The sequence below is a fragment of the Rhyacophila brunnea genome, unplaced genomic scaffold (genome assembly GCF_057557595.1).
Source record: "Rhyacophila brunnea isolate RB1 unplaced genomic scaffold, BYU_Rbru_1.0 scaffold_8, whole genome shotgun sequence".
Lineage (NCBI taxonomy): Eukaryota > Metazoa > Arthropoda > Insecta > Trichoptera > Rhyacophilidae > Rhyacophila > Rhyacophila brunnea.
The window spans coordinates 24,491,718-24,504,106 of record NW_028233350.1 but is presented as its reverse complement, the minus strand read 5'-3'; the positions used below and the strand labels follow the sequence as shown (position 1 = coordinate 24,504,106).

At 32.9% G+C, this 12,389-nt stretch overlaps 1 protein-coding gene across 1 annotated transcript; it reads right to left on the bottom strand.

Moving 5' to 3' along the window:
* Nucleotides 1–1,339: 1,339 nt before the first annotated feature.
* crim (QVR superfamily protein crim) lies at nt 1,340–7,171 on the bottom strand. The gene is made up of 4 exons (XM_085958782.1): nt 7,011–7,171; nt 6,648–6,788; nt 3,774–3,927; nt 1,340–3,372 (listed from the first exon to the last, which is right to left on the bottom strand). Exons 1-4 carry the CDS (start codon nt 7,057–7,059, stop codon nt 3,240–3,242), a joined length of 477 nt encoding a protein of 158 aa, XP_085814908.1. The 5' UTR covers nt 7,060–7,171; the 3' UTR covers nt 1,340–3,239.
* Between the last annotated feature and the right edge of the window lie 5,218 nt (nt 7,172–12,389).

The following is a 12,389-nucleotide window of genomic DNA, read 5'->3' as shown; positions in this document are numbered from 1 at the left end:
CTCTGTCGTAAGTAAATATGTATATTATTTTACATGTACAACTCGGAAGAAAATTAGTGCAATCCTTGTGCTTGAGTGAGCTGCAGAGTTTTTATGCAAGGTACTAATTTGGTCAATTTTAATATTAAATCTCCATGGTTTGTGATATCAAAACGTTTAATTTTTTTCAATAACAAACCATTTACAGCGCTAAAGACGAGTGTATCCAACTAAATATGGTGATGGGAATGTCAACAGTAATTTTCTTGCTAAATTTGTCATAATTGGGTATTTTGTTTCCGTCTCGACACAAAGCCACACCATTGTATTTTTTGTTGAATAGTGTTTTAAAAGATTCATCATTTTGCAATTCAAAGAGCTCTTCTTGATAATGCGTGGCCACACCAGTTATATCTAGCAACATCGGTCGAGTTATCCAAGTCATTAGCCATTTTACCCAAGTGATCCGCAATAACATGTACAGCTGAATCAGTCACCTCACACTTATTTAGCCAATAAAATTGTTTAAAGTTTTTGCCTGGAGCATTTTTTTATACAAATTGCTGAAGTCCAATGAAGCCAAAATATCTTGGATTTCGCATCAATAAGGGTCTTCTTTGCTCCTTTCAGTTGTTTATTTACATATTTAATTTTTCGAAGATATCCACAAACATATAAAGTAACTGTATCCTCAACAATTTGACCATTTGACATTTGCGCTAGTGTTGCCATCTTTTACTAAAAATAATAAGGAAAAGTAGAAACATAAAAGTGCTGCAATCTTTTTCTCGGAAAGTCAGGGTTGCAATATCAAAAAAATACTTTCGAAAATGCGTAAATGATTTGCGCACTGCCCCCCAAAACATTCAAATTGCCCACGTTGGAAAACACTGCGAGTGTATGTGTTCAGAGTGAGCAATCCAAACCTTCCAAAAGTATTAGCATTATAAATAGTGCCTGTACACATGCATGGATTTACTGGCACCAATAGTGTAAATTTAACTATCACGATACATAATAACTGTTTCGTAATGTCTCACCAATCTCATTATTCAAGCATGAGCGAGACGCGTTCTCATTGTATGGTGATATTTGACAGGTTCGCTACTATCATTCTAATGCGCATACATTATGCAAGTTACAACTATCGTGTGGAAATTCAGAAGCCGTTAAACTTTTTAGATCCCATGCATGCAGTCTTGCAACATCCACGATAATACATGTTTATATTTGCATTTTAATATTTAAACCGCGACAATACGTACTGCCGCCATTAAAATCCATGCATGTGTAAATGGGCTATTATCACAAATTGAGAAGGTTCTGAGAAATGTCTTCGTTAAAAATAAAACAAAACAAATCATAGTTTTATTAAAAAATTTATTGTAAAAACATTTAAAAGTAATAATTGGACGGAAAAGTTTTTTTTCACATACATATGTCATAAATCAATAAAAATAAAATAGCTATCTAATTACAGTCAATGTACATGGTGTGGAAACCATGTTGCCATGGTGGATATTATCTTTCATATTATATCCTGGGAAGTTGATTTTACAAAGGCACTTCTAGATTGCGAAGAAAGTAATCAATCTATAGTTAATATATTATAATTATTACTAGGAATGCAAAAATTTCATTAAAAAGTATGGATTGTAATCAATTTCTTGGGAACTAATTTTCAATATTTATTTCTTGTGTCACTATTTGCTACATTAAAAGACTTGTAACTATTTTTTGCTTGAATTAGCACTTGAAATATGACACTATAAAAATTAAGAATATAATTGTGTGTTACAATATTCGATAAAATTGCTGAATCAGGTACACATTAATTATCAAAGTACATACATACAGGGTTGCGGAGTCAGGAGTTGCATTTTATGGCATTTTGGGCAGAGTTCCGAATCAACAAAAATTGACTAAACAGGTATGTCGGGATTGGTAACATAAGTGTAGGTACTTTTAAAATACTAGTTATAATAAAAAAATGTCTTGAGTCAGATATTTTTTTTTAATCAGAGTTATGGACTGATTTGGTGACAGATTTTTAAAAAAATGACTCCGCAGTCCTTATACAGTAATAATGACAAACTTAATTGAAATAAAACACAATAATGTAGTACTAATTTCACTTACTTTAATATTAATCAGGACCAGTTTTGTCCACTTCAAAGGGACATTGACAACTGGTAAAGAATACAGATATTTATACTGACAAATTATTAACTAATATTAAATAAGTGGAATTAGTACTACACACTTTTTTTTTTAATACAATGTATTTCCACCAAGAATTGACAGTTAACACCATAAAAGAAAAAAAAAATGATAAACTTGTTTGATTCAAACATTTACAAATGAGATTCAAAGATTTCCAATAAAAATAACACATTTTTGATAAAATATAATCTTAAAGTGATGGAATGATCATTAAGTTAAATATTACATAATACATACAATGCATGGTACTTTGTATGAATTTAAATAAACTGCAATGTCCTTATTATTATAAAATACTGTGTGAAACAATCATCCCTTTAGGTATATTTAATTTAAGATCATATATAAAAAACCATGTATGTTTACTTAAGTAATAAAATTTATAATTTGATAGTACGTTTTTTATACAGTGGGACATAGTGTATGCAATATGTATATCTGTCCGATATGTGTGATTGTCTACAATGTACATTAATTAGGTCAGTCAATATTCACAAAACTAATATTACTAACAAAAATGTTATCACGATAATAGGCAAATTTCTATGGAAGCTTTCAAAGTATATGGTAAATACGACATGATAACAACTTAACAACTACTTAAAAAGGATGAAATAAAATGGGGACATGCCCAGTGAAAACCTGGGCAATGAGGTTTCTGTGTGTAATTTTAATAAATGACAACAGCCGGATAACAGTTATCATCTAAATGTGTCATGCAGCATTGTTTAACGTGGTGCTTTCAATTATTATATATCTTGCACGCACACGGCGTCAGTCTGGGGTACAGTTGGCCGCCAGCATTTGAAAATATAATTTTTTTTATAAAAACACTTTCACTACCTAAATACCTTTATCCCAAGAATCTAATAATAAACAGGTCGAAGTGAACTCCGCGTGAGCAAATTGCTTGCTACATATAAAATAAAAACCTAATTTAATTTCAATTTCCATATAAAAATTCCGAGTGCTTGACTGCTACAGATCATTATTCTTCAATGCCATTTAATAGAATGTACGCCATTTAGAACTATGTACTAATAAAAAAAGTTTCTTATGAGGTACCCTGTGGTTATCAAAATCAATGTGACTGATGCGGCTATAGCGTTGCTATCATTGCACCGGTGATCCAGGAAGCAGAAACACCATGTCGTCGAGTCATAGTGTTGCCTGAAAGGTAATTTATTTTATTTACAAACATTGTTTCATATGAGACACCAAAGACAAAGCTGTATATATATAACTACAATAGATGTGGTTCGCTGAAACTTTAAGTAAATATAATATAATAGTGAAATAAAAAAAAAATGAAACACCCTGAAACTTGGAAATTTAAGAATGTTGACATACAAAAGTACATTGTTATGTCCAAATAGGCAAATGGGTCTTCAATGATGTGCTGGAAGGTAAAAGGATTCCGGAACTTTGCGCGGTAGCAGAGGGAGTTTGCCGTAAAATAGAGAAAAATGAAGGTGGTCAAAAATCACAGATTTTGTTATTCATGATGCTGAAGAATGTTGATATAATATAATGGTAAAAGATATTAAATATATTAATAAATTAAACTGCACCTGTTGACGTCATATTCTTTTATGGAATTGTTTACGTAATGTGATAATCTTATGTCCATAGAAGCTGGTCTGCAACCTTCATAATGGTCTGCAGGAACATCGGTGCGTACGGGTGATAAATTGCTCAGACAGTTTCTTGTTATCATCTCTTCGGCTAAAAATTTTAAAGACTTAATTAACCGCAGGTAGTGGAATTTGAGAATTGCATATTTACAAAAGTGCAATGTGTAATGCAGCAATTTTTGGCATTTCTAGATGACGATACATGTCATTATACTGCAGAATACTTTTTTGTACACTTCCTGAATACGAATAAAATATGCATTGGATTTAACCTTTTCCACTCGAAATTTTTTTATAGGTACATACCACCCACTCGAGACTTTTTCCCGCACAAAGCATAATTTCAATATAAAACATTTAATTGGTGAAAAAAATGTAAAAAAAATTTTTTTTTTTTTATTCTGTAAAATAAATTTATAATGAATATACTGTACTTATTTTTAGTTTATTTATAATTCTTCATTGTGTGGTATTTCACAAAGCAATCTCCAATATGTAATCCTGGCTTATCACAGAATCGTAATGAAATAGCGGTATGTAGAGAACTGGCTATAGAGTGTAAATCGTCCATTATGACTGTAAATATGATACAAATGAATTGCCTTCAAATACACTTGTAATATAAGCGGCTGTCTCGTAAATTTCCTAAATTAGTTTCGGGCTCATAACAACTCATTCCCAGTGCGGTACACATTATCAAAAGATTTCTCAAAAAATAATAAATCGATACGTAATAATTTTCATTTGACTCATTAGAGTATTTCACATTATATAGGTTCCGAATCGGCATAATATACTAGTAAGTATTGTCATCAAAAATAGTATTCAAATATAAAACTGTAAACTATACGAGACGCCCCTGCGCAAGCGAGAACCAATAAAAAATATAAACACACTTCAAAATCATGCGTGACAAACACTTCACTCTAGTCTGGGAACGTTCAATAAATAAAATTTATGTGACAAAAAAACATTGCTTGCAAGCGACGACCTACGAATAAAAAAAGAGAAGATTCCGATAAAAATACTATGTTGAAATTAGGCACGCAGTATTCTTTTGCCGACTTCTTTCTCAGATAAATGTAATAACCTATTATTATTCATTCTAACTTGATTGAAATCGCATTATAAAAATTTCTGAAAATATTACAAAAAATGACTATATAGGCGGTGCCGCCGCTACGGCGGCACTCGAGTAATACGGGAAACTTCTAATGCCGCCGATATGGCGGCACTCGAGTGTTAAGGGTTAATTGTCGTAAAAGTAATCATGGAAAGATAAATTTGTAAAATTCAAATAAAGCTAGCATCAAGAAGGTATCGGATTTAACTTTAAAATGGATTGTATTTAACTCTCAGGCCATAAGTGAATTAATTCACTAGGTATTGTCGAGACGTCATAGCAAGCCGTCAAATATTTATTGACTTTTATCGTATACAATTATTGTGTACTACCATCTATTAACTGGTAGTCAAACTTTTTACCATTACGTCAAATATCGATATATTGAATGAAATGTGAAATTATAGTAAGTGTTGCATTATTTGACATTCGTTGTGTGCCGCTAGGGGTGTACCAACATTTGTTTGCTTATCAGCAAATGTATGATACAGGAATCTGAACACGGGCAAGTATTCAATCGATCAACATTGTTTTTTTTATATGAATTTGATTTGTAATTTTATAGTTATATTCATATCTTTGCAATTATAATACATGGTTAGGTAATTTAAGAGCATATATTATACTTATAACTCTGGTTATTAGTATTATAACACATTCCACTATGTTCAAAACATTACCAGTAGAAGCAGTGTTGTTACTCCGTCTGAATGCAACAGTTTACAATGCAAGATTTTAATTGCAAAGAGGAATGTATTGACCAAAACTACTGAATCTGACGATGAGTGATGTAGGATTTGAAATAGCTGAGTTTTTAGAGTATGATGTCCATATCATTGAAAATAATACTGTAGACTGCACTACATTGACTACCTATAATGATAGGCCCATATTTCATTTGGATAGTGGACCGTTCTCTCTGAAAAGCCATTCCTCTTCGTCTGGTGCAAAAACAAATAATGATGTGGGCAATTGAAGTACACATGTAAGCAATGTAATGTGGCATTATGTCTGGAACCTTGTTTCGAAATGTACAATTCCTTAGATAACTACCAGTGTATAATTAAAATTACTTTTTCAAAGATATTTATGTATATTTTCAAAACAATATTTATTATTTTAGTGTGAAAATGTTAACGAAAAAGTAAAAAGAACATGTCAATTTGATAAGATTTCACAATTTTTAATAATTCTATGCGTATTTCATATTTTTCACGTGATTTATTTTAACAAATATAGCTGGCCTAGAGGTATCCTGGTAAAATTTGGCTGGCAGTGAAAATTCATTGGCGGTTACAATTTGCATACATAATATTTATCAAGGAAGAAGGATGTCTGCAATATTACATTTTTCACCATATCTAGAATCTTGAATTCCTTACGGAAGTTGAAGATGGTTTTCATTCGGTGCATATAACAGACAACTTACTACCAATACGACTATGAATTTAAATTAAGAGTATATATCTATTTAAAGACTTATAGAACTGACTCGGATCTTTCATTTATTGAAGGTACCTACATATAAAAATTAGTAATGAGCCACCCAATAAAATATTCATTGATTGTTTCAGTGTGACAATGCTCGAATATTATGAATTAATGACTCACTGATATTATAGAGTAAATAATAAATGAGTTCTTAAGTTGTTTACATAATGTAGTTATTGAATTGGTTACAAACTCACATCCTTTTCTTTCTATGATTTTCACACAACGGTCATCTTCTTCAGGACAAACAGTTCCCAAATATCCCATACCACGCCAGTTGAACGGACTATTGCAACCTGGTACAGCCGGTGAACATTGGTAACACATCAAGCTGAACCCTGAAATAAAGATAATATAGTATGTTATCACTATGAAAACAGACGTATAAACCGACAATATTGATGAACATACAATATACTAACGACATGTCAAAAAAAATATGTATTATTTATTTACAAATAAGACGAGTGTCTGAGATCATCATAACAGCCACGCCTTCCTAACGTATAATTCAATTTTCATATATATTTAGTTTAATTATAATTAAAAATCGTTATTACCGCTAGTGACAAATGTAAGAAACACAACTAAACATAATAATTGAGACATGTTGAATATAAGACACTTTTTATAAATAATATTGAAATACAAGGCACTTGAATATCGTTTTACGATGCACCAGTAATTTGTTTACGCGTCTAATTGACAGCTCAGTTCGGTGTTGTCAATCTGCAGTGAAAATCATTTATATTGCCAACATTTAAATCTTATACGATATTCGGGATACTATTGAAGTAATGCTCCTGCTCCATTGCCACGCAAGTCAGTCAACCGTAGCGTTCTTTAAAAGGGACACAAACGTATAACAGTCGAGGTGTATGGCGTATCCAACAGCATCTAAAATACTGTGTAAGCGTAATGCCTGGTCCACACCGGCAACAAGTCGCGCGACAACTCGTTAAATTTTACGATAATTATCATAATTGCTTAAGAAATTTTACGATAATTATCATGCTTATCGTAAAATTTAACGAGTTGTCGCGCGACTTGTTTTCGGTGTGGACCCGGCATAAGGAGACAAAGTCGTCATACTTTTTCCCTCGTGAAGTAGGTACCCCAAATCCGCAGGCTTAAATTCTGTTGAATTTCAAACATGTTTGATTTATCATAAAAGTTCATTATTGATTGTAATACGAGGGTGGGTCAATAAGTCCTTAGAAAAGCCGACAGGTGGCGCGACTAGTACTGTAAGCGGTTTGTTTTCATGCAGCGGCACTACCGATTCAGTATGCTGCGAAGTTTCAATCAGATTGGTCGGGTTGTTGTTTTTTTATTTTGGTACATTTAAAAAAAAAATTTCCTTGTTTACAAAAATGGAGAAAATTGAGTTTAGAGCTGTTATTAAACATTTTAATATAAAAGGGTTAACAGCAAAGGAAATAAAAAATGAGTTGGATTTAGTTCACGGCATATCTGCTCCTTCACTTGCAACTATTTATAACTGGTTAAATGTATTTAAACGTGGTCGTACATCAAAAAAGGATGAACCACGCTCAGGACGTCCTGTAGAGGTGACTACACCAGAAATGATCAATAAAATCCACGATATGGTGTTAAGTGACCGAAGATTAAAGTTGAGTGAGATAATTGAGGTTACAGGGATCTCAAAAGGTAGCGTCATTTCTATTTTACATGACAAATTGGGCATGAAAAAAGTTTCTGCAAGATGGGTGCCGCGTTTGCTCACAGTCGACAATAAACGCAATAGGGTGGTGGCCTCTAAAGCCCTGTTGTCGCTCATGCAACGCAATCCGGATGAATTTTTTCGTCGCTTTGTGACTGTAGATGAAACATGGATACACCACTATACTCCCGAGACGAAAGAACAGTCAAAGCAGTGGATTGCGAAAGGCGAACCATGTCCAAAGAAGGCGAAAGCCGTAAAATCAGCTGGTAAGGTTATGGCTACTGTATTTTGGGATGCACGTGGAATTATTTTCGTTGACTATTTGGAAAAAGGAAAAACAATAACAGGGGATTATTATGCATCTTTATTGGACCAGCTAAAAAACGAAATTGAAGAATAACGGCCTCATTTAAACAGGAAAAAAATCCTCTTTCATCAGGACAATGCCCGTGTTCACACATGTTTACGATCAATGGCTAAAATTGAAGAATTGAAGTTCGAATTGGTCGACCACCCACCGTATTCGCCAGATTTAGCCCCCAGTGACTTTTTCCTTTTCCCAAACTTAAAAAAATGGCTAAGTGGACAACGTTTTTTTTCAAATGAAGAAGTCATCGATCGGACAAATGGTTATTTTGAGGACCTTCCGAAAACTTATTTTTCTGACGGTTTAAAAAATATTGAGAAACGTCTAACCAAGTGTATTGAGCTCCAAGGAGATTATGTTGAGAAATAAAAAAAAAATACAAAAATAAAAACTGTTTTAATGCTTTTTTCTAAGGAATTATTGACCCACCCTCGTAGATAAGGTGAGTCGGGGTAAGTGTGACATATAATTCAATGAGATGAATTTCAACGTGATTTATGATGAATAGGTGTGTTTTAAACAGTTGAAAACTTTACCGTAGGATCTACAAAATCATTACAATTAATATGTATATAATTAACCCACTGTATATCTTACTATAATACGACATTTTAATATTTTTTGATCACTAGTCAGTTTGTTACACTTACCCCAATATTGGGGTAAGTGTAACTAAATTCACCTTTATTCCAAAAGTACTTCAAAACCATAATGTATTATATGCATAGAAAGGTAATATTTCATTTAATGGATATTGAGTCTTACTCGAGTTTACTTTTTGAAGGATCATTGGAAAAACTTGTTATGTCAAGTTGACAGTCAACATTATATATCCATTGTGGACAATCCTTTAAATTCAGGTTGATGATTTTACTGTTTAATAAGACAAGTTATAGTACCAATTGTTTACAAAAGGATCGCAAACTTTTTTCAAACATATTCTACGGCTTGCCGTTTTTAACATGGAACATGCTTTTGTCTCGACCACCCGGCCGGATTCGTTACGAAAACATTGCACAGGCAACGGTAACGAACACGAAAAATAAAGTCACGAAAGTAGCGCGGCGCGGCTGGAGTGGGTTCAGTCGACCGCGAACGGCGCTTCGGGAATAGCGTGTGACCCGCGCCCCGCAATTTATTTTATTTTCCTTCGAATTTGGACAACCAGCATTCAGAGAATCAATGGATAAAGCATGTTCCATGTTTAATAATTTTAGCCGTTAGGCTTTCAGTAACCATCATCTTTAAATAATAACTTATTTCTTTTAATAAAACCTACAAACCAATTGTGTCCGGGTACTTCGTTTTTAAACAGTGTGTTAATACTATTTTCTTTAATATACTGTCCAATTGATTCGAGGACTACTATTTTGTGAGACATGCTTTTCCAACGTATGCAAATTGTCTGCAAAATATGTTTCAATCTCTTTAGGTAATATTGTACTTCTGCTAAAACTGTCCTCTCTTCTTTCGTAAACATGATTATACATATCCATATGACATATCCCGTTTTTTTTACACATTCAACTGTTTTTGTAATTTTCCTTGGTCGTAAACTCCTTTATCTGTCTTTCGTTTATATTTGTAGAAAAAATGGTAAGTACATTAATTATTATCACACGTTAGATAATCACTTATTTTCAAAACTTGTGTTTTAAATTGAAACACATGCACTCTTCCGAGTACCTACCTACTTAGCTAACGTAAAACTATAACAATAAAATTATAAACATTTTATTTAAATTTCGAACATTTTTTGATCGATATAAATAAAGGGTCGTGTCCCATCACTAGTTAAAATAATGACTATGCGAATTCATAGAAACTATATGGGGGAAGTGTGACACAAAACAAAGGCACACTTACCCCACGCGTTTACTTTCGTGGGGAAAGTGTGTCTACTCGATTAAAGCTTTAAAATGCTTATCAATAAGTAAAACGATAACAACACGTGAGCAGGGTATCAAAACACACATAGGTACGCACCAAATTTTACAACCACAATGTGCAGATTTCTGAGTTTTAAAAAATCGTTTAGTAACAGCTACCATCTCACTCGTCGACTTCAAAATGTCGTCTGGAGAATAATCCATGTAGTCACATCAAAAAACATGGTATCGACACCATTTCTGATTATTTTTATAAATCGGTGACTTTGCTATCACCTTTCCATAGATGGCATCACCCAATTTGTAGTAGATACTGAGATATCTTAGTAGCTACACTTACCCCAAAGTTACACTTACCCGACTCACCTCTATTAACTTAACTTTATGAAAAAATTAAACATTTAAAAAAAATATATTTATAAAATTTACGATCCATTTGACACGACAAGGTTGGGTTACTAACGTACTAGTAAGTACTACTAATGTAGTATCTAGCTAGGTAAACTAACAATCGAGTTTGCTAAACCAAAATGGCGATAGTTTTGATAGGTATATTATGGCGAAAATTGGTTATTTGTGTTGTGAGGTTAGGTTATTAATTTATTTTCAGCGTTCCAAAAATTCCGTTATTCTGTGACGATGTTACAACTATTTTTAGCAGACCCACCTAGGTACATAATATTATTATCAATGAGAAATAATGTGATTATTATTTTTCATGACTAAAACTATAAAATTCCTTTTCCAAATTGCTATCCTGTAAACTTGTAAAATGTCAATCACGCCCCTTTGACTTATCATATTAATATAAGTAGTAACATATTATAAAAATAGTTAGGTATATAGCAGTGGCGTGCGGTGACTTTTGCGTGTGGGGATTCTGTTACTATTAATTGCTACATATTCTCTATTTCGTAGGTACCTATTCTAAAACTAATTGAATCTTGAGGACGGCCAAAGAAGTAGAATGGATTGAGTTATTGCAGATCGATAGCTTTACTATATCCTAAAAATATTTATGTAATACTAATATAGAACATTTAGATGGAGTAAAAATGAGTAGAATTTACCATGCAATTGCACGATAAATACCTTCAGAGTAAGTAGGTACATATTTCATCGATCATTTCTATGGATGCTCCGCATCTGTAGACCACACGCCACCGTTACATACCTAATGATATGTACAGTAAAAACGAAACAATAATGCGGTCGGTCGATAGTGTGCGTGCGTATAGAGAGTCGTGATAAATGCATGGCAACCGAAGACCGGGTATTCGGACGTATACGGCCATATACAATCGACGAACCGCATCATTGTTTCGTTTTTAATGTAAGTACTATATTATGTAGTATGAAGTAAATACCTACCGAATATTTTATACATATGTTCCGCGTGAAAGTCTTGTAAATTAAGATTGTTCAGATGCACATAGGTACCTTTTTACGTAGATAAGTATGTAGTGTTCAGATTAAAGAATATGCAGTGATTCAATTGATTAATACGAATGATAAGATTATCCTATTTGTATGAAACGTACCAATATAGAATCGCTCCCGAGCTATGTCATTGTGTTTTTGAAACAAATTCTTTTCCTCTGGAGTGTTGAAATTTAAGTGGTAGCTTTTAGACGTGAACGTGCCAGAAAATTCGTGACAAGAATCTTCACAGCCTTAGTAACCGTAATAATTCGTTAGGTAGGTACTTACAAAGCACGGTATGTTATAAAGATTTTAAACTATACCTACAAAGCCGTGGAATTTATTTATTATTTACCTTATTGGCTTGCATAGTTTGGGTATACTTATTATATCATGTCTCTATTTCTTAATGTGTATCGATATATCATTATGCGCCTATTTACATAAAATTTATTTTATATTATAAGTTAACAATCACCACCTAATTTCCTCAAGGTGCAAACACCAGTAGTGTAGTGCTAAATAAATAGTGCTATGTCCAGTGACGTCCCTAGACAAAATGCCGCCCCATTTT